General features: G+C 45.4%; 1 protein-coding gene across 3 annotated transcripts in view; it reads right to left on the reverse strand.

Annotated features, from left to right (window-relative positions):
- Positions 1-15,673: 15,673 nt before the first annotated feature.
- Positions 15,674-23,788, reverse strand: part of LNX2 (ligand of numb-protein X 2) — a 57,476-nt gene continuing 49,361 nt past the window's right edge. For all 3 annotated transcript variants that reach the window (XM_065730141.1, XM_065730142.1, XM_065730140.1), the window contains exons 8-10: positions 22,413-22,644; positions 20,575-20,733; positions 15,674-18,113 (exon numbers count right to left, since the gene is read on the reverse strand). In XM_065730141.1, coding sequence (XP_065586213.1) covers positions 17,978-18,113; positions 20,575-20,733; positions 22,413-22,644 — 527 coding nt within the window. In that variant the 3' untranslated portion in view covers positions 15,674-17,977. The remainder of the gene's footprint in view (positions 18,114-20,574; positions 20,734-22,412; positions 22,645-23,788) is intronic.

The raw sequence follows: 23,788 nt of genomic DNA on the forward strand, positions 1-23,788 counted from the left end.
TAAGCATATATGAGAGATGTAAGCATTAGTAGAAGATGATAGAGGCTTTCCAGAGTCTAAACATAACTTTTGATTTATGAATGGGGTCTGGTTTTGGTTTTCAGCAAACAAAAGAGAGAAAGTTGTGCCTATGTTCAGTGGGAACAATTGGCTGGATGGCAAACAGCTCGAGTGTCTCTGTTTGTTTATAGTACATCTTTTGTATCTATTCCAGGCAGTTCTCATCCCAATACAGTAGAATCTTTTAAATTGTAAATCATACTTTCCAGAAATCAGTGCAATGTCCCAGACCTCCACCCACAGCTGCTGCAGCCCCTGATGCTTCATTTTTTGTGTTCTGCTGTAAATGTCTTGACCAAGCACCACTCCAGTTGGTGTAACCTTTTGTGATGGTCCCTGTGTGCAATCCAAAACCATGACTTTAAGCAGCACCTGAGTACAAAATCATTTCATGTCCCTCATTTTGGATAGAAAATTATCTTTGTCCCAGACAAGCCTGGTATTAATGGTCATTTATGACCACAAATTATTGCAATTAGGGAAGGTTCGCTATTAGTGGGCTGTAAAAAAGGTGAATCGCCATCTAATTCGAGCTGCCATTTCATGATTTAGTCATGACTAGCCTGTGTCCTTCAGGCCAGTGGGAAAGGTGAGCCTGGAGCTGCTCTGCCTGGAGAAGTCAGCTTCCTCCCGGGAGGAGCGGGGCTCGGGGGGGCTGCAGCTCACCCTGGTGCACCTGGTGGGAGGAGGTGATTGATTTCTCATCTGGAAGGGCACAGCAATGTGAGCAGACAGGACAGAGCTCTCTGATTCTCCGCGCTCCTTTGGTGCAAGGCCCTGAGCCAGGCTGTGCTCACCCCATCCTGCTGCCTGGTCGAGTTCTGGTCCCGGGAGATGGAAATAGAGCTGTGTTCTTCAAGTTCCTCAAATAGCCAAAGTGATCTCTTTTAGAATCTCATCTGTAGCTTTTGTATTGTTTATTATTATTATTATTATTATTATTACTTTATTTATTTATTTATTTATAGAGCTTAGTTTACTTGAAGGCAAACAGCTGCCGTGGCTTTGAATGCCACTGTTATCTCTTTGGCCTTCATCACAGAGGAAAGTACACACATTGCTTACTGCACACTGGTACCAAAAGAAACCCAGCTCCTTGAAGATGTCATCTCACATCTTTAGGAGCTCAGCAGGAATGGCACTAATTAAGCTTAGAAGTGGGGGTAGGACAGTGTTGTGGTTTTGTTGTGCAGCTCCCAGGTTCACACAGACACCTGGATCAGTGGGTCCCCAACCCATGCATCCTTAGGAGCCTTCCAGCACACACTATGTCATGGTGCTCATTGAAATATATAGGAACCGTATCTGTGCTGCTAATTGCTACTGAAAATCTGATCTGGTCTAAAAATAAATACTTGGCAGGTGTTTTAGACCAAGTGCCATAAGCCAATTGCAGTGTGGCTGCTCTGGAGCCAGGACGTGTCACAGCACTGGGCAGGTGAAGGAGCATGCAGCAGGACTGAGGGGATGTGTTCTGCTTGGCACCCAGCTGCGTTTGGAGGCAGATCTCCATCAGCTATGGCTCCCTCTCCTTGCCCTGCCCTTCCCTTCCCACTCACCATGCTGCCACTTGTGCTGTGCTGGCAGCATAGCTTTGTGCTGTGAGGAACCAGGGAGCTGCTATGGCTGAAAAATGACTTTGCACAGAGGTGGGTGAACTTTCCTCTGAGTGCAGCAGTCCTGGTCGCCATATGTTGCACAAATGAGGGCTGGCAGAAAGGGGAAGAAGCAAACACTGGAGGTGGGGTTGGGAGGAAATGCAGATTGACAGGTTGGTTACTGGCAATGGAGAAATGCACGTGATATAAATATAGCTGGAATGTGTAAAGCATGAGAACCAGGCTCTGTGCTGTCCCTGTCCCAGATTCCTCCTCCAAACAGTGAGGCCATAGGAGCATTTGATTGGAAGGGACCCTTAAAGGCCACCTAGTCCAACCCCCCTGCAATGATCAGGGACACAGACAGCTCAATCAGGTGCTCAGAGCCCTGTCCATCACCTTGAGTGCCTCTAGGGACGGGGCATGCACCATTCTCTGAGCAACCTGTGCCAGTGCCTCACCACTCTTATTATAAAAAAGTAAAAGAGCGCACCCTGCCCTGCACTCACTGGGTAATGCCCCACATGCAGGTGGTGGCTGTGAGCAGTGAGTGCTCAGGCTCAGACATCACAGAGGCATCCTAATGCATTTGCATTAACACCTTTCCCTCGGCTCTTCAGCTAAGAGCCATTTCTGTGATGCACAGGACAGAGCCAGCGTTGCTTAGCAGCTCTCTGTGCCAACAGTCTGTGCGTATCTGTGCATATGTACTTTTCCTCTCCTCACTCAGGACCAAACAAAGGTGATGCTCCTGCCCTCCCCATGAGCCAAGGCATGCACATTGCACATCATCATGCTAAGCTGGTGCCCCATGCCTGCCTCCGAGCCTTGGTGAGGAGACCATCCTCTGTCATCTTGCCACAGAGATTCCTGGATCAAATAATTCCCCATTTTAATGTGGTCTGTTGGGAGCAGGCTGTAAATTGCAGTGGTTGTAAGCACCCTGCCTCGATCACTCAGGCCAGGAGCAGGTGGTACACACTGGGATGGGGATCTGAGGCCTAGCTCACTGAGCACAGCTTGGGAATGGAGGGGACAGACAGGTCATGTGGGAAGGAGGCACAGGAGTGATGCCCACACAGCCCAGAGCAGAGGGAAAGAAAACCAGTTGCAGATCCCCGTAACCTCCAGACTGCCCAGCTATCCCCAGCTATCACATTCCACCCATTTGGAAGGGGCTGCCCAGAGAGGAGGTGGAGTCACCACCCCTGGAGGTGTTTAAGGAATGTGGAGATGTGGCACTGAGGGATGTGGTTAGAGGGCATGGTGGGGATGGGCTAACAGTTGGACTGAATGATCTTAAAGGTCTTTGTCCCTTTAAGTATTCCTGGGCCGATGAATGTGCTCAGGCCCTTGAGCCAAGGACACTGCTGCAAACAGATGTGGCTCCTGTTACGTTCAGTGCAGAATCAAGGTGTGTAAGCAAAAGCTGGATTTCATCCGGAGTCTCTTTAGTCTGTAATAAATTACTAAATGGATTGTTGGATTTGATATTCTGTCATGAATGTCTAATTAAGGAAAAAGCAAACCTCTGCTTCATAAAATCTCTGGCTGATAGTGCTAATAAAACGTCATAAATGCAATAAATGTTGTGATAACGCTTTTGGAGACTAATTGCCTGTCATCATCATTAGCACAGAGCCGATCAGCAGACACCTGCGATACCACTGTGCCGTGGTGGCTGGGATGGGGCTGGCCAGGGGAGGAGGCAGGATGTGGGATGAGGGATGCAGGATATGGGGTGAGTGATGATCATGTTTGATGCTTGTTACTGCCTGTCCCTGGGAGGTGGGAGCCCGAAGGGATATGCTATGACCAGAGCAGGCAGGTGGGGCTTGTCCCTGTTGCCAGGCCATGGCATTGATCCCCACCAGGCCCCCATGCACAGCCTTTCCTGGCTGATGCCCCAGCGTGGGGCTCTGAAGAGGTGTGGAAATGATGTACGAGCATGCAAATTATGTCATTACGTGGCTGGCACGGCGTGCCAGAGCAGCAGATGGAAGCTTGGCAGCTGGGGTTGCACTCAGTGCCATCGGGGGAAGACGAATGGGGACCTGGGGATGGTAGCAAGCTCTCGTTCCTCCTCCTGCCCTCCTTGGGAAATGGCCAAGGGGCAGCTCCCGACGTCGCGTCCGCTCAGCACCGCAGTGTGCCTTCGCTGGCCCTGAGCCACGAAGCCTGGGCAGGACACCACTGTCCACGGGGCAGATGTTTCCCAGATGTCGTTTCCCTGCTGCTCCGCAGGACCCCTCCACAGCCCCCACCTGCTCTGTTACCTCCGTGGGATCACTGAACGTGCCCTCCCTCCCTCCCAGGGCTGCAGGTAGAACCATCTCCTTGCCTTTATTTGTGCCCGGCTTCGTATTCCTTTAAACTCCAACAACAAAACTCGAGGCAGCGCCGCTATTGTTGCCTCTAAAATGTTTACTCCTGGCTCTCTTTAGGACCTAAAAGGCTGAAAACTGCATCCTAATTGCCCAATTAGTCCTAATGCTGCGTAGTGTTGACTGTTTAGTTACCATATATTGTGTACAGAACTAATTGTGGTGAAAGTAAATGAATGTGAAGGAAACAAACAAGCTACTAGAAAATAATTACTTGGAGTGTTTCTTTTTAGTACCTGTACAGCAGATTTCATTATAGTCAACAGCTTCTAAAGCTGCTTGAAATAGCGGTATTTGTCATTTTCATAGAAACTTGATAATGACATTAATTTATCTTAATGGTCTGTTCTATTGTTATAAATAGTAAAATTAGCTTAAATTGTCTTGCTTTTGCTGGTTTTGGATGGCTCCGAAGGGCCCCACAACAGCAGATGAGTAGATAATTTGGTGTGCTTGACAGATTTCCAATAATTTGTTATGTGGAACATGAGGTAATGCTAGTACCATTAATGTTCATTTTCCTCTAAATTCATTACTGCCCTTTTCCCTTTTATCTTTTTTAATGTCTGGGCCATTTTTTCTATATTTCAAGTGGAGCTACAAAGCCTATTCATATTCAGCTATGGTAGCTATTAACATTCTGCACATAGAGAACATCATGTAGAAAAACAACTCTTTATGAAATGATGAGGCTGGTGGCTATTTGTGCTGGAAAGTAGGCAAAATGGGTTGTTTGCTGGTATTAGGGATTGGCCGTAATTAAGTCAAATGTAATTTTAAAGAAATTTAAATGTTTTCGTTTTTATAGCAAAGGTAAAACACAATTCAGGGAGATTCTAAGAAGGTGTAAATGCATTCATAAAAATTATTTTCCCCTTTTTCTGCCACTTCTGCTTAAACTTCACAGTGGGCTGTGTGCGGGGCTATTTAGTCGCACAATATTTTCTACCCAATTTAAGCCTAATTAGTCTTGGGAAAGTATGAACTTTAACGCTGCCTTGGTATGGGTTTGCTGATATGGCAGTGATCTGAGCAAACAGAGCTTCCCACCAGATGGAAATTACTTTGAGTTCTTCTCCTTTTCTTTCTTTATTTTTGCATCTCACCGACATCTGCATCATCTTCTTAGGACCACCTGGGGGGGGCTGGTTGGATCCCTTTGAGTGCTCCTCCACTCAGGGCTCCTTCAGCCATGTCCTTCCATCCTTTACACAGGGAAGGCCACCTAGGGCTGTGGTGGGACCAGTGGCTCTTTGGCATGGAGCTGCAGGAGTCCTGCTGGTTGGTGTTGGCCGGTGCTGTCTGGAACTGTGCTACTGCACCAGTTCTTTGCTTGAGAGACATGGAGCTGTTGGAGCACATCCAGAGGAGGTCAACAAAAACGACCTGAGGAATGGGATGCCCCCGTATGGGGACAGGATGAGAGCTGGGGCAGCTCAGCCTGAGGAAGAGAAGGCTCCATGGAATCCTGAGAGTGGCTGTTCTGTATCTAAAGGGGGTCTGTGAGAAGGGGACAGGCTCTCTAACAGGATGTGTTGTGATAGGACAGGGGGAAATGGTTTCAAACTAGAAGAGGAAAGATTTAGAATGGATACAAGGAAAAAGAGATTTATGATATGGATGTTGAGGCATTGGCACAGGTTGTCCAGAGAGGTGGTGGATCCCCTGTCCCTGGAGACACTCAAGGTCAGGTTGGACAGGGCCCTGAGCACCTGATCAAACTGTAAGTGTCCCTGTTCATTGCAGGGGGAGTTGAAGCAGATGACCTTTAAGGGTCCCTTCCAACTCTAATGACTCTGTGATTCTATGATTCTACTGTTCATGCAGCATCAAGCCACCCACCCTCGTGAAATGTGAATTGCTTTTAGCCCTTGAAAGCAGATTTGCCAATGTTCCTTCCTGGTGGAAAGTAAAAAATCAGCACTTCCGGAAAAAAAACAAAACAAAACAAAACAGAAAAAAACCAGACTTTTTTTTCCCCAGATGTTTTCCCCAGATTCAGAAGATTGAGTACAAAGTGCTGAATACACTGCTGGCCGTTGGCACTTAACAGGAGCAACTCCTCATGGGCACACGTGGCAGAGGAGCACAGTGCCCAAGCCCTACCTCAGCTTATCATCTTGCTCCTTCTCAAGATAGCTGAAGACATAGCTATGTCTGCACCTCGACTCATCTGACTTATTCCTGACAACTGCATTAGGAGGAAATGAACAGCACCTAAAAGTGCCAATTTCTCTCCATTAACCAGAGAGAACCTGAGCTCTCTGGTGTAAACATGAGGCATCAACATGATGAATGGCTGCACTGGGGCGAAGTGTCAGTGCTAGAACTAGGGAGGGATGCCCACACTGCTCATGTAGACAAGCTTCTATGAGGGAAATTCTCCTTTGTCCTGGAGCTCCTGGACAGCTCAAGGTTGTGGAGAGTGTGGGATTAAAGGTGATTCTCATGGGAGGAGATAAGGACAGCTCACAGGATAAAGCAAAAGCCACACTCACAGGCAAAAGAAATCAAGGAATTTGCGGAACCAGAGAGTCGTAGAATATAGGAGTTGGAAGGGATCCACAAGGATCATTGAGTCTAACCCCTGGCTCTACACAGGACCACCCCAAATCCAATCCCTATGTCTGAGAGTGCTGTCCAAACACTCCCTGAGCTCCAGCACTTGGGGCTGTGCCCACTGTCCTGTGCAGCCTGTTCTATGCCCACCACTCTCTGAAGCAGACCCTGTCCCTAACCCCCAACCTGAGTTCATGGGCAGGTGGACATGCAGCCACTCCCAGCAAAGCAGGGCCCATCATGCATAATGGTTCTTTAGGAACATAAATGCCATCATTTTGAATGTCCCCCCCTTTCCTCCTCCTTTCCCCTAGTGCTCAGCAGGATGCCACAAGCTATGGAGCATCCCGTTGGCCAGTTGGGGTCACTTGTCCTGTTTCTGTCCCCTCCTCGCTCCCTGTGCACCCCAGCTCCTCACTGGCTGGGCAGCATGAGGAGTGAGATGTCCTTGGCACTGTGAAGCACTGCTCAGCAACAACGAAAACGCTGATGTTATCAACACTGTTCTCATCCTAAATCCAAAACTCCTGGTTACCTTTTCTCTGTGTGTCATGGAAAAATGCCATCAAATAAGGGCAATGTCTACACTGGGTGCTTGTGCTGAGCTTACCTTCCTTGTGATAAACCCAACAGGCTGCTGGAATTTATTAACCAATTAACAGAAGTAACCGAGGGGGTTTCCTCGCTAACAGGGGAGGGGAAGGAGCACAGCAAGAGAAGGAAGCGCCAAAAAATGCGGGTGTGTTTTCCTGCCCACTGAGCCATTCATGGCTCTGAGGAGGCAGAGCTGTGCCATGAGGAGCTCCTGTCTAATGGGAGAGCCAGTGCATCGGTTTCGATCTTGCCCATGCTAGGTCACCCAACAGGCTGCAACCATTCAGGCAATTATCTATAATTTGTTACCTAGAATAATGAGGTAATTATAGTTAATTATATGAGTGATTTTAATATATGTGTAATGCATAATATATAGATCATAAAAGTATTACTATAAAACATCCCATCTCCCCGTTCCCTGTCTCGTGGTTTTGTTTGACCAGGCACCCTCTTCCCACCAGATCCTGCTGGAAGCAGGATGCTCCCAGCCACAGTCCCAGTGCTGCAAGGGGCCCTGGTGCTGGGCTGGGGCTTCAGAGCATGCTGCTGGAAATACTGCTGACATGCAGCATCATATGTGTGGCTATTGGCTGGGAAGAGCTCTCCTTTATAGAATCATAGGCTCACTGAGGCTGGAGAAGACCTCTAAGATCCTCCAGTCAACCCATCACCACCGTGCTTTGAGCACATGGGTTCAGGAGATGAAAACTGATCATCCATGCTTGACACATCACTGCATTTCTGGCATATGTCTTTAGACAGAAAAAAAGGAGCATGGTTTTTTCTTATTCAAGAGGGTCCTTGCAAAAATCATTTTGTTTATGTAGATTGTAGCTCAGGCTGCTCCAGTTGAGATGTACACACTGAGAATAACCATGACTGAGCCGATGGCAGCTTCTTCCTCAGCACCATGCACCTCTGAGATGAGCCTGCCAGCAGCACCCGAAGTTTGCTGATGGTCACAGTCCAGCTGAGCTCTGTGGGGGACTGTGTGACTGGGACTCAACAAATCTGGGATTATCTGCTAATTCGCCCCTGCATGAACTTGCCCAAGTACATTTTTCAAGCTTTATGGTGAAAGCCATTGGGCAGCTTGGGACAAGTCATACATTTTTTTCTGCAATGTGAATTCCCTGACTTATTTTTCTTCTTTCTAAGGCTCCCTCAGGGCAGTACAGGCAGACTATTCCCCAGCGCAGTCAGGGTTTGATATCACCCCAATAAGTGATCACATCTCGGGGTGACACACAGCCATCACACATCACACCACAAGGACACCAGCAAAATGGTTTTGCATCGTGTGAATTATTTTCCCATTTGAAACACAGAACCTCTCTCAAATAGCTTTAAAACCCATCTCACAGTGAAGCATCCAGTTTGTTCCATTAACTACTCAAGGAGTCAACTGGAGAAACACTGTTATTAATTTCAGTGGAAAGCTAAAATGCAGTTCATTTTCTGTAATTGCGGGCCCGTCACCTAAAGACCTGGGAAAAGCTTTTAATCCAAGGTGTTTTTAGAAGGGTATGATTACAGCACATGTCTTCACAAGGTGCCCAATTAGTGTGGCGTCAACCAAAAAGAAACACAAAGAGCCTAACTTTGGGGCTGCCAGCAGACGGTCCCCACCCAGCTCCAGTTGGGCAGGGACCAGTGGGTACTGGGATGCTCATGCAAGGGGCACTGCTCCCTTCCCACCCCACTCATCTGCATCCAGCCCCCAGCCCAATGCCATAGCTTGGTGGCTGCCTTCCTCGTGTTGGTTTACGTGTGCACCTGGAGCAAAATTGGAAAACGCACAGCATTTCATTTTCATTGGAAAATAAGGAGCAATCTGCAAATCACTGATGATCTGGAGAACAGGATGGAGTGCACCCTCAGTTAATTCATGGATGACATGAAACTGAGGGAAAAGCTGACCCAACTGAGGACTGTGCAGTCATCAAAGAGGGACCTCAGCAGGATGGAGAGGGCCTGACAGGAATCTCATGGTGTTCAACAAGGAGAAGCGCAGAGCACTTCCCCTGGGGAGGAGCAGCTCCCAGCACCAGGACATGTGGGAACTCAGCTGGAAAGTGGCTCTCCAGAAAAGGACCTGGAGGTACTGGCAGTCATGGAACTGAACATGAGCCACAGTACGCCCTGACTGATGGTATTCTTGGCTGCATTAGTCAAAGTAAGGCTAGCAGGTGAAAAGAGGTGATCCTTCCCCTCTACTCAGTATCAGTGAGGCTGTAGCTGCAGTGCTACATCCATTTCTAGCCCCCCTCACCCAGCACCAGAGAGACATGGGCATACAGGAGAGAGCTCAGTGGAGGAACACTGAGATGCCGAAGGGCCTGGAGCACCTCTGCTGAGGAGAAGCTGAGAGCTGGGACTGCTCAGCTCAAGAAGAGGAAGATCAAGGGGATCAGAGCCACAGCTGAAAAGTGGGGTCATTTGCAGTGAACCCCTAAAGCTGACTCACATCTACGAAGGACACTCAGACCAGTGGAAAAGCATGGATGGCAGAAAACCAACCCACTTAAGCTGGGTGTTTGGCACATCCAGCAGCCTCCTCTCTTGGCTGTGGTCCCCTATTGACCAGGCAGCACGTGGGGACAATGTGTGGGCCCAGGCACAGTGGTGCTTTGGTGTTGCCCTTGGGGCTGCTTTGCACTCATGCAGGGGACCCTCTGACCATGTCCCCAAACAGGGGCACAGTCCTAGTGCTGGAGAAGCCTTTAATGGAGTTCACCAAGAGCCAGGTATACTCGACACCTCAGTGGATGAGGACTGAGGTGGGTAGTAGTGCTTGGGAAGTGAATTAACTGGGGAAAAAAATAAGAAAGGAAAAGGCCGCATCATGCCTCTGCTGTGCAGCCTTTAATCTGTGCATGTGGAGGGCTTTGGGCTCCGGGGCTCTTTCCAAGCTGGCACATCTCCCCAACCATGATAACATTTTCAACATTAGTGGATGACATTCTATAATATGTTTAAAGATCTGTAATATTTTATGCTTGTAGCTCTTTGTGATTGTTGTTCCAATATGGCACTGATGTCGGTATTAAAGTTTAATATGATTATAAAGCTCAATTGTATAACCGAGGGGTTATACTCTTTATCTATCCTAATCTGATTAAAATGCCTCTCTTCAGTAGCTTGCTGCAATCGCTTTACAGCAAACCCTGGCAGCCAAGCCACCAGCAGTGTGTGTGCTCCTACCTTCACTTTAGCTGGGGCAGAATCCTTTTCTTCAGGGCATCTGCTGTGATGTCATGTTCTGGTTCTAGGAGAAAACCAATGTCAGTAACACAATGATGAAAACCAGTGTTGATAACACAGGGATGCTCATAGTTGCTGCCAAGCAGTTGTACAGAACCAAGGCCATTTGCAGTGAGGGTCCCAAGGAGCTGGGAGGGAACAGAGTGAGGACAGCTGACTTACACTGGCCAAAGGGATACTCCATACTATATGACATCATATGGAAGGAGTTGTGAAGAGGGTGGGAGCTCATGTGGCTCTCTTTTGCTCCCTGAGGGGTGAGCTGGGCATTGGTCAGGGGGTGTTGAGCAATTGCTTGTGCATCACTTGTTCTATATAAAAATATAGTCATGACTCTTTTCCTTTTATTTTAGTAAGTAGTTTTATCTCAACCCACAAGCTCTACTTTGTTCTTTCTGATTCTCTCCCCATCCCACCAGGGAAGGAAGGAGTGAGCCAACAACTGTGAGGTGCTGAGCCTCACAGCACCTGGTTAAACCACAGCACCTGGCCAAACACAGTCCTGTGATCTGCAAAAAACATGCAGCCGTGCTTTCCCTTTCGATAAAGGAATTTGAGAACAGGTTTCAAGATTGCTGAAAAAATCAATTTTTTGGTATATTTGTGACTCCATTTTCAATCAATAAAAATACATTACCTTACTATTTACGAACAGAATGTGTAAGTTTGAATCAGATATTCAACTCCAGATTGTGTCTCTTCACCAGACTTCTATGAGCCCTCTTTTACCAGAGATGAACACCTCTCGCCACACAGACACATCTGACTCACGTCACTGCTTTTTGGCAGTACGTACAGTTGTGAGCAATTATTGTCATGGATGAAGCACGGGGAGAGTAAAATTGTATCAGAAATCTCTGATGAGCACCTTGAGAAACTCACCAGGAACTGCAGCCACCGCCACTGAACCCAACGGATGCATGAGGTCCACAAAAACAAAGTCACACACCGCAGCAGTGTTATGGTTTTGTTGCTCTCTTTTTCTTGTTGTGTAGCATAGAATTTGCTCTCTCAGATAGTGTTGTTGTGCTCTTTGCATCTGTTGTAGTTTCTGGGGAAATAAATAGGAGGCATTACTTTTTGTTCAACCTACGTTTCTGTGGCCCAGGACAATTCCTCTTCATTCGATGTGGAATAGGCAAACCAAAGGGTTGGATACCTTTCAGTGCTATAAGGGAAGAGGAGAGGCACTTTGGGGCTGCTGCCTTGCACTGATGTTGCTAAGCAATGGAGTAACTGCCAGCAGCAAATGTCACTGCCGCATCTAAAACCCATCACAGCATTAAATTCATCATTGTAATTAAATTCTCTCTTTGCTTATGATACCATCTTCTGAACGTGAAGTACCTGTCCAGCCCAGTGGAACACTAGCTAATGTGAGAGCACACATCCAGCTCTAATTTCCATTGCCATTTAGTGCTCATGTGCCACAGTGTGTTATAAACGCAAAGGTACAGGACAGAAAATGTGCTAAAGAGAATGTGGTTAGTGCGTCAAGAGGCAAAAGCATGAGGAGAGAGCTTGGTTTTACTGAACCCATCTCCTGCATACGACCACACTGTGCTTTGAGGCAAAGCAGAGGCACCAGATGAACCCCCACAGCCTTCTCCCAGCAGAGCTGTCTCTGCACGCTATGGGTCTGTATAACCAGGCAGCTCTCAGGTCAGAGCTCCAGTGAGAGCAGGCTCTTGTGCTTCTGGTCTGCTCACATGAAGCCCTGCAGCTGCAGCCCAGGAGGTGGTAGCTCTGCAAGCTGCCTCTCTGCGGGACACACGGTTACCAACCAGACCACAACTGCCAGCTTCAGTAGAGCAGAAAGCACAGGCTGCTAGGGGATGCAATGTGGCCAAGCCTCCAGCATCTCTGCTCCCGACCCATGGGGAGTCAGGGCTGCAGCAGCACAGTAGGGTCAGGAGGACAAGTGGAGAGCAGCAGCTCAGGACAGCCTGGGGATGCAGTGTTTGCCCCTATTATTGGTGATCCCGTGCCCAGTTCTTCCTCCCTGATGTGACAGGAGTGGTTGCCTCTCATTTCTCCTTTGGCAAAACCAGATGTGCTTTCCCCGCTGAGAAGCATGCTGCTTCTGCTGGGCTGTGCTTGCCACCCCCAGATTCCTCCCAGATTAAAAAGAAAAGCAGCCCTCAGATCCAAAAGCATTCTTTCTCCTTCTACACCGTGCACAGCAGATTCCAGAGCTCTCAGACCTCTTCCATTTCTGGATAGCAGAATTTTCCTGTGCTGCTCTACCAAGCGACGTTATTCACAGCTCTATCAACTGAGGCCTGTAATTAGTGGTGTTCCTCAGGGCTCAGTGCTGGGTCCAGTCCTGTTCCACATCTTCATCAATGACTTTGCTGAGGGGATAGAGTTCACCCTCAGCAAGTCTGTTGATGATACAAAGCTGGGAGGAATGGCTGACACACTGGAAGGCTGTGCTGCCATTCAGCGAGACCTGGACAGGCTGGAGAGCTGGGCAGAAAGGAACCAGATGAGGTTTAACAAGAGCAAGTGTAGTGTCTTGCACCTAGGGAGGAATAACTGCATGCACAGGTACAGGCTGGGGGATGAGCTACTGTATGGGAACTGTTGAATCAGGCCTGAACCACTGATTGATCACCTGAGGTGAGCACTGAGTCAGCCGCAGGGGCACAGGTGAAGGCAATGCACCTGTGAGACTGGAAGGGGTGGAGTCTGGCTCCACCTCTCCCAGACCCCATTTAAGGGCTGACCACCACTGGGGAAGGATCTCTTGTTGGAGATCTCTCCCCTATGGAGTCATCAGCAAACATCAACCATTTGGAAAAGGCGAGCCTCTCTTTACTCATTGGTTGTCTGTTTACCATCCAGATAAGCCTAGCAAAATATACCGTCTTCCTCACTATTTTCTCTGAGTACTACTCTTTTGGGTTATTCACCCTACACCTGCTGGAAAGGAGCTCTGAGGAGAGGGACCTGGGTGTCCTGGTGGATAATAGGCTGGCCACAAGACAGCAGTGTGCCCTGGTGGCCAAGAAGGCCAGTGGGATCCTGGGGTGCATTAAAAAGCGCATGGCCAGCAGGTCAAGGGAGGTGATCCTCCACCTCTGCTCTGCCCTGGTGAGGCCTCATCTGGAGTATTGTGTCCAGTTCTGGGCTCCCCCATACAAAAGAGATGGGGATCTCCTGGCTACAAAGACAATAAAGGGCGTGGAACACCTCCCTTATGAGGAAAGGCTGAGAGCCCTGGGGCTGTTCAGCCCTGAAAAAAGAAGATGAGGCAATAGGATGAGGGGAGATGGCCACAAACTGAAGCATAGGACATTCTGCATAATGTGTGTGGGAACTCCTTCCCAGTGCAGTGACGGAGCAGTGGCACAGCTGCACAGAGAGGTGGTGGAGTCTCCTTCTCTGGAGACGTTCCAGACCCGCCTGGACGCCTACCTGTGCAACCTGGGCTAGGGAGCTGCTTTGGCAGGGGGTTGGACTCCATGGTCTCTGGGAGTCCCTTCCAACCCCTACAGCTCTGTGAGTCTGTGAACCGCAATGCATCATTAAGATGGGTATTGGATCCATAATGCAGTGCTAATATTCAGATGATCCATGTACGTGAACTGAGAACAAATAAGAGGAGGAAAATTTTTACTCAGAAGGTGGTGAGGTGCTGGCACAGGCTGCTTAGAGCCGTGGGAGTCTCACCCCTGGAGGTGCTCAAGGCCAGGCTGGATAGGGCCCTGGGCAGCCTGAGATGGTAGTCTGTAACATCCCTTCCAACCCAAACCATGTTGTGACTCTGTGACTCTAAGAGAACAGCATCATCCTTTTGCTTTTTTATCCATACAGCATTACCAGAATTGTCACACAAATGTGAAGTCTAAAGCTTTCCCCATCCTCCAAGCAAAAACATGCTGGTGTTGTAGGTCTCTGCAAATCATTTTCTGCCCCTCTCAGCCATGAACTTCTGTTTTTCTATGTGTTGCAGGAGATCCTCTTCTGTGGTGAAAGTTTGCATGCAAGTTGTCTGAAAATTGGGATGAGAATGTTCACTGAGCCACACTTGTGCTGCGACGCCTTGCTGGGCTGTGTGCTGTTGGGTGGTGCCATGGACTTGCCTTTTGGCCTTACCTCAATGCTGACCTGCCCAGAATAGTCACTGCTCATCTCATCAGGATATTATACTTAACATCCCTAACAAATTTCCACAATCTATTGGTTTAGTTTCTGGACTGAATGAAACTTGCTTTGCTCCCACTATCACCTGCCACAACATTATCTGAGAGACAGGCTTACATTTTCATTGTACACTAGAGAATCTGCAAAAGGACTCTACATTCTAATACTAAATTTCCCTCTCAGTTTTTCCTGCGTCTAAAAAGAAAGCTTAGAGTGGCAAATAAACTACTGTGTTTTCATTGCTTCATTGGCATGCGGTGAAATAGAATGAACTGCTCTGTATTCTGAAGATCCATATGGCTGTTTGGGGAAGGCATCCCTCCTGTGAAGATGAAGCACACAGATGCTTCAGTCCAGCTCCTCACAGAACAGCTCTGTGCACGTTCAGCTGCAACAACAAAACCATTAATCTGTCTGTAAACCAGAGCCCTCATAGTGCGACCCCTCCACTACAGAAGCACAAGAGCCAGGAAGCCACTGGCAAACACTGCAGCATTGTGAGCTTTTGTACATAAACATTTTTCTTGTTTTAAAGGAACTCATTTATTCTTAGCCCTAACTATTGCAGAGGACAGGAATCTAAGCTCTGGGCAATATGAGTAGTAAAAATCTTACAGCAAATCATGCAGAAATTGCTTTAAGACTCATTCTGGCTTAGCAGACAGCTAAAGATAGAGCTCAGTTCCCTGCAGGAGATGGAGATGGGAACTGATTACCAGGAGGCTCAAATTACAGCCCCGGGCTCCTGAAAATGTGGTGTCTCCAGCAAGACTGTCTCCTTGCATCCAATCTGTGCTGAGGAACATCCTGGAGCTGATCAGTACCAGCTGGCAGGAAGGGGAATGAGGGAATGCTGCTGGTGGTCAAGGACCCCGGGGCAGAGATATTACCTTCCCTTCAGAACACTTGTCCATGCTGGAATCACTAGTTAAGCTGCTGGTGCGTAGCCCTGGGTGGCTGAACACATGGTTTGTGATGAATCACATGACAAACCCAAATCCTTCAACTCCTCCTGCATTTAGGCACCCGTTTCTTCTGCAAAGAGTGAGACAATGCTCGGAGTTATTACAATAAGTAGAATGAACTTTATTTTCATTCATCCTTCATCAGTACCATACAATTAGATAGCAAGATCTGAAAAAAAAAATAAAACCTTGAAATAATTTAAAACAGAAGGCACGGAGAAACAAACCCAACTATGCAGCTACGGGAGGAAGGGGAGAAGAGATCCAGGAAAGGAATTCAGTCAGGGGAGGTTTTCAATGCTAAATGTTCTGATAAAAGCTACAGCACACAAACAGAACCACACTGCTGAAGCTAACCCATGCTTGTGGTACATATGTATGTATATATATATATATATATATATATATGTATGTATATAAAAGAAAAAAATACTAAAAATCTGATTTTTGCAGGGTTTTGAATGAAAAGTGTTACTCTTCAAATAACAATAAAAAAGTTAAATCTAGTACATAGGTCAAAGTCTTCCCTAAAGTCTACGCTAAGACACACTTTACAAAAAAAAAAACAAACCTGCATTAGGAGCAGAGTGTACAATTAAACACCATTTTGGAATGGGAGGAAACTCTCTCAAATCAGACAACGTATCAAAGAAGTTTGGTGTTTGCATCAGAAACAAAGTTCTCAATACAGTAATATACTGTACAGGACATTCTTTTGTATTTTACTATTACGAAATTAAACTGTTATCATACATTACAGAGAGAAATAAAACCATTTCATTCATATGATATTTTTACTTCTTTTTTTTTTCCTTTGCAAAAGAGAAACTTTATTTCTTTTTAAAACAAAGCTACTGGAATTAATGACATGCGATAATATGCCCCAGTATTACAATGGCTAAGTGTGAAAGTAGAGCTCATGCTTCACAACTCATATATGCTGGGATTCCCCAATACATTCTCCAGTAATGAATAATACAATACAGAGGTCATTCAGAAAATCAGTTCAGGTGTGAACCTGGTTTATGAATGAAGCTGTTTTTTAACTATGCAGAACACTGACAACACGCAGGTTTTGCTCCAAGTCAGCACACTGCTTTATGTGCCCCACTCTTCTTTGTTCTAAATAAATGGGAGCTGCTCAGCCTGCAAACATCATGGAAAGGTGAAGTCTGGAAGTTACAGGTTTGTTTTTAAAAATACTAAATGCAATCCAAGATAAATAGCATTTATCTTACTGACAACTTAATAGCAGGTGTTCTCTAAAGGAAAGAAAAATCCTGCAGTGCAAGACAAATCGTTTCAGCATTCATATCAAGGCATTGCACATTTGTCAGGAGGTGACAGTGAACTCTGCAGCTTACTCTCCAGTTGGAGTTGAGTGAATAGAGGTGTCCTTCCCGCCTGCCCACCTGTAAACACACGTGTGTTTTCTTAACAGCTGGCTTTTCTCTGTAAGTGATTCCCCCATCTACAAAGTACAAGTCAAAGCACTGCTTCCACACGTGGAAAAAGAGAGCTGGCAACTACAATATAAACGGTAAAAATGATCTTAGTACAAACGTTCATCAAAATTCCCTGACATAGCAAAACATTCATTTGTAAAGGAAAGTCTAACACTGCAGGCCATTCACTCAAAGGCCACCTTGGGCACGTGTCTTCTTGCCAGCACTGCAACAGTAATTGCTTCCATATTTCTGTTCATTAGAGGATACAAACTCTGTAATATATTAAAGTTTCCTAACAAAGAGTCCAATTATTGCACTTCATAAAAATTCCAGTAATATCAGGCTTTCGTCCTACTTTTCTGTGAACACTGATGCCCTGAAAGGAGAAGTATGGGGACTCGGTAATTTCTTAGGAGTAAGATGGACTCCTCGAAGGAGCCTGAAACACTGACTCAAACATGGAAAGGCTTATCAAGTGGAAAGGTGCCCCTCTGGAAACTGATGCTGATTCACAGCAGCAGGTGGATGCATCACTGCATTACTGACACACGTTCTCAGACAATGGGTACTTGGCTGTTACTTTTTTATATTACACAGGAACGTAGGGCTGCTCAGAGACCCAACCACTGACTGGCTTCTTCTGCTGACTGTAAGACTATTGCTTGACTGGGAAGGCTCTGTGAGAGCAGTATCGCAGTAGGAGTTCTGTGTGAGCGTGTGTGTATTTGCATTCATGTCAGCAACAGATGTAGCAAATAGAAATGGTGAGCTCAGGATGGAAAGATACTCAGCCTGAGAAGCCCAAGAAAAACGAACCAAGAAAAAAGTGAATACAGCAGTTTTGGCCCAGCTTATAACCAGCTGTATCAATGGGGGGGGGAAGAGATAAAGGAGATTTCTTGTGCCAACTATTCAGGAAGTGAAGCTGCTTGAACCAAAATGATTTCATAAATCTAGATGAGGCTTCCAGGCCAGCAAATCACGGTTAAAGTTACTTTGTTCCTCTGCTCCTTCAGCATGGGAACAAGTGCAGAATGACTCATTCCAACCGTTGATAGTCCATTTACAGCAACAATCATATCACCACACCTAAAAAACACAAGAAGAAAACCCAGTGATGAGTACTGCTCTGCTCTGTCACACATCAGCAAACTGCACTTCATCTTCGGAGAGGCATGTTTCCCCCAGGTTTGAACTGCAGCTACAAAAACAAAAAACAAACAAACAAAAAAAAAAAAACACACCCAAAACATCAGGGTCTGATTATCAGTCTGTTTCACTAACGAATTTAATCTGGGAAATTCCCAGATCACTGGATTTCAACCCTAATGCCAAAATAGCTCTGCATCAAGAGCTAACCTAAATGGAAATGCGAGAAGAGAGAGCTGGAAAGATCTACTTGATTCAAGACAAGATAAGAAGATAGCAAGCAAACATCACAGCATTTATGTTTGTGTGAACTGTAACACATTTATACCAAACGTCTTTACTGTAGAAGGTATGAGTAAAGGTGTGTAGTTACCAACCACATTCCAACCAAGAACCTTGTTTCCAAAGGCTTATGATTTTGTCAAATGTAACCATGTGACTTAAGATGTCCTATAGCAGATGGCTCAACTGAGAAGCTGCAGCAGTTCTGTGCTTTGAAACAGGGAAGAGAAATGTGGGTGGGTGCTGTTTGCTGCCCTCGAAAAATATTGTCCTTGAAGGGTTACGCTTCAGTTGTTACAAACACAAGTAAAATTTCAACAAAGCACCTATGTTGTTCTTACATTGGCTATGCTGCATCTTGCTGGGATCTCTTCTCTACAATTTGAATCTATTTGGGATCCCCCAGAGCAGTGGAATGTGATGCTGGAGACTGAACAGGACTTCCCCTGTAACTAAGCCCTCCAGCTATCATGTGCACTATGGTGGATGGCAAAAAGGTGCTCTCCTGGGCTTCCCCAGCACCCTCCACTAGGGCAGAACTGAGGCAGAGGAGGCAGTGTGGCCAGCACTGGTCAAATGTGCATTCAGAAACCCTTCTCTGCCTGACCCAGGTATCTCATCACCCAAGAAAGCAAACAAACCACAGTGCTACAATTGACTGAGTTGGGTTTCACTGACCCAACTGCTGGAGCCATTTCATCTTCTATAAAGTCATACCAGATAGATTCTGTGGGCAGAAAACAATCTTAACTACTAGACTGTAATTTTTTTTTCTAACTTTCTTTCTATCCTAACAAAACAGTCAGATAATTTAAACCAAATGGGACAGCTCAAAAAGAGTGGTCCCATCATAATATATTATGAATGTTCTAAGGAGCTTTCACTTGTTGATGGGAGAGGCCTATCTTTAAGTCCACAGTTCAGGAAGAGAGTAGATGTGAGCACAGGGTACTTACTACATCACAGTGTCACAGAAGAGAATCTTTTCTATTCCTTACAAGGAGTAAGCATGACCACAAGCACTCTTCCCTTCTTAAGAATGATGCTTAAATTTCCATCTGTGTTAAGACTTCTAGTTATTAATTCCCCCATCTGACATTATTTACTTTGGGTTGAACTGAAATCTTTTATTTAACCCAAACCGTTTCACAGTTGGCCAAAATAATGCAATTTTGTGTTCAGCCAAACTATTTTTTTCATTTATTTATTTAGTTATTGAGCTGAAAAAAGCAATGACTGCCAACGACTCTAGGCATAAGCACGTGTTTTTCTTAAGTTTCTGTGTAAGTAAATCTACATGTAAAAATCACACCATAAAACTTCAAGCCACCTAATGTTCACAAATCCAGGGCATATTTTTCACTCCTACCTTTACAAAAAAAAAAAATCAGTTTATGAACAAGAGACTATTTAATAGTAATTTTAAGTCCTAATTCTGAAATAACCCTACATAAAGCTAATGCATATATGAATAGCAGACCTGGGCCTGGATTGCATCCAAATGTAGAGTGTAAGCAGAATCATTTCATCTTCGAAGCCAGAAGAGACCACCACCTTAGGGGCCTCTGCTGAACTCACCCCATTTATTCATGCCTTTTCTGCCAGCCAAAAACTCAGGGCACTGTTCCCTCATGATCTCTTCAGACTTTTTCATCTACTTTCACACCTTTCTATTAAAATAGCAGCAGCATCCATCTTTAGTACGAGGGCTTTAAGCAGTGGTTTCAGAAGGCTTTATGAAAGGATAAAGCAGTTTCTCCCATTTTAAAGAAAGAAGTAATTTAACTTTTTATCTGTTCTCTAGAAAGATTATACATGAAAAAGTAACCAGCCTGGCACTCATTTCTGCAATGCCTCTTGGCCTAAAGAAGAGTTAAACAGAAAGATGGAGGCAACAGGTGACATCAGAGCTGCAGCTGGGGAGGACAGAAGATGTACAAGCCTGTGACACTGTCCTCTGCTGAAGCAGCCCATACTGCTCTGCATCACTCTCACAGGAGAGGAAAAGCACTTCTGGGCTGCTCCAGATGTGACCCCAGCATTCATTAAGCTATTAATTGCACGAGGGTGTGCTCATTTACAAGTGTTGATGATGGTGATTACTGCCGTTTTAACTTACTTTAATCTTCCATCAAAGTACGCAGGAGTTCCAAGGACAATGGTTTTAATGAAGAAAGGCTGGTTTGTGTGGTTCTCCTCGTAGCCACCGACAATACTGAAACCCCAGCTCCCTAAATTGCTCCGCCGCAGTACTACGTCATGGCAGCTATGGAGGCAGCTGTGGAATGGAAGCACAGGACAGCTGGAGTAAAGCTGTGTGTACCACATGTGGGTGTTTCCATACCAGGCACAACACCTGCTCTCTCACATTACTGCTGCAGTAAGCAGGGAGAAGAAGGGGAAAGCTGGTGATAAGTATGCTGCTCATAGACACAGTAATTTTGCAAAATACAAACTGATCAACAGAAAAAGTCACATTCTTCAGACATAAATATGCTTAAAAAGAAATAACACAGAGCTAGGATAATTACTTAACTCTGGAAACTGACAATAATAAAATGGCATTATAGAGATTTCACAGATGGCAAGAACGTGGGTGGAAAATGTATATCCAACCTATTTACTTTGCAAGTCAAAAATGCAGTGTGCGTTTCTTCCACCTACAGTCAGTTTAGACTTCTTCCACTTTAAGTAAAGATCCATAAGTTCATCGCCTTCTCTACCTCTGAACTGATTCGCCATCAGTAATGAAAATATAATCATTTTGATACACGGCAGGTAAACAGTGCAGATCATGCTCCACTGACTGTACTGCTATATGTAATAATTTCCTTCATGAAAATTAATTCTTGCCAGTGAAATAGTGACTGTAATTAAAGCAAGCAAAGAATCAAGCAAACAAGAAACTCCTAGAAATTAACTTCTGGGCAATAACGATGCAATGTTCTTTACTGATATACAAAGCTCTTTAAAGAGCAGCAGCACAGTGAGTAACACAGGAGCAACACATAATCTTCCACAGCACATAAGGAATAGATCACTGCTAAGGCATTGAAAGGAAGTACATTTACCAAAGCTGAAAGCTGTTTATTGACACTGGATCACTCATAGTTCTGTTATATTCAGACATATTTGTTATCTTCAGACATATTTTGCCACCAGTTTTCTTGTTTATTTTTGTTATTTTATACTTCAACTACAGGCCTGAGCTTGGTTAAGTCCATCAGAGGGAGAGGAATTAGCCTGCACACTGCCTGAGTTACCAACACTATTCAGTGTAGTGGGAGCTCCTGATGGTGAGCAATGCCAGAATGAAGCCACAAGAGACTGAAAAACAGAACAGTAAAAATGAAGCATGGTGATGTCAAGCAGACTGCAGATTAGGAAAGGGGGGGAGGGAGGAAGCAGCAAACCTTGAAGAGTTTTTGTGTTTGGCAGAGATGGTAGTGGGTTCTTGAAAAGAAATACATGAGGACTTCTAACTCCACGTTTGTGTGGAAGAGACTTGCGTTAAAAGTATGAGAATGGAAAGCTTGATCCAATACTCCTAAACTGTATGTTTGGCCTTGTACATTTAAGTACTAAACTAGCACAGAGACATGTGGGTAAATACTTTGAGTTGTTATTAATTATCTCTCTGGTTTTAGATACTCTTCTGGAAACTATGATATGGTTAAACAATGGAAAAGATGAGTTTTATTCAGTGAGAAGAATCCATGTGAGGAGTTAGTATTGTTTTTGCAGGGATAAACCCAGTCTCTTCTCCTTCCAGTCCCCTAAGAGAACACTGCTCCTGTTCATGGTCCTCATCACGAGCACAATGCAAGCAGTGTATAATTGAAATGGTCAGGCAGGCAGAAATAAGAGCATGACTACTACAACTAGTCTCTGCTTTTGTATTTCTCTCTGGCTTAGTTTAAAACAGTTGACTAATTACTGCATTCATTAATTCAGTACCTTGGAAGTCCCAGCCACATGACCCACGATGGTGACCAACTGGCATCATATTCATTTTCACTGATGGTACTCAATTGCTCTTCATTGGCCTGGGGTTGTTCTTCTACAATCTGGACCTCCAGTGCTTTCAGGGCAACTACTGAGGAGGCAGCGCTGGCTTTCAGCATGGCCACAGCCTCACTGTGACTGAGGTTAGTCAGATCGATGCCGTTGATATTTAGCAACACATCACCTGTTTAAAGGCAAGAGTAAGAACACAGCAGCCTGTCATGATCTACAGTACCTCTCTGACCAGGATTTCATCTAATACTGTAATTTTCTGGAGCCAAGACAGCCTCAACGAACAACCTGGGAATGTGAATAGCAACATGAGCTCAATTAGCAACAATTCAAGCACCACATCTATATCTTATAGAAAAGCGAGGCTCCACAGAGTGTTTTAGGCCTTTGGCTTTTCTGAGTCTGCAGTTTAGGAGAACAAACACGAATACAAAAACAACTGGAAAGGCTGGTGCAAAACCCAATCCATCAGAAGAAAAAAAATGAGCATCTGTGCAAAGGTATAATCTGGAAAGAGTCCAAGACAGTAAAAAAATTGCCACAATTTTTATTCTATTTCAGAATAATATCAAAATGCCTCAGGGTAAAAACAAAAATGTAATTTACTGTTCAAGCAGCGTGAGTCTCCTCCTTCACACAATGTCTCACTTATTGATGAATGCCAGGAAAACCAAAGCAAACATGCAAACACCTGAGACACATTCGGAATGAGACTCATTTCTTAAAAGCTTCTGCCTCCCAGGAAAAGCTGAAGTTGAGGTGCAGCACAACTTACAGCCATGTTTGTGGCTGCTGTGGCTCCTTTATTATTACATAATGAAACTAGAATTGTGATTCTTCCATCAGTTGTATTTTTCACATCAGTACACTGTGGCATGTGGGTATAGATCCCCCCACCTCAGAAGCATATAAGGAGGTTCCCATGCTGTTCTTTTACAATTTTGACTTTTGAAGCCCTCCCACCCCCCCACTTCCTTCTAAATTTAGTTCCTAAAACAACTTTAGATTTTGTGAACTCTGAATTGCTAAGGTCCCATACACAGTCACATATGGCACCATACATTCTAAACACCAATGCTTAGCTACTTATCAGCAAGGACTGTGCTCTCCTATGCTGAGTCTAACCTTTGTCTTTTCATTCCCTATATCCTTCTGCAAAGCTGAGGAACAGGGGTGGGTGCTGCAGCACACCTGAAGAACAATAAAACCAGGCTGTGCTGAACAGAAGACAAGATAGCATTTAGGTTCCATGGACACTGCAGAGGAAACGTTGGGGTTATTCTCCACATGGGTTACCTGCAATCAGGAACATGTGA

Source organism: Cyrtonyx montezumae, unplaced genomic scaffold, assembly GCF_038088225.1.
Source record: "Cyrtonyx montezumae isolate F1298 unplaced genomic scaffold, pur_monq_1.0 scaffold_12, whole genome shotgun sequence".
NCBI lineage: Eukaryota > Metazoa > Chordata > Aves > Galliformes > Odontophoridae > Cyrtonyx > Cyrtonyx montezumae.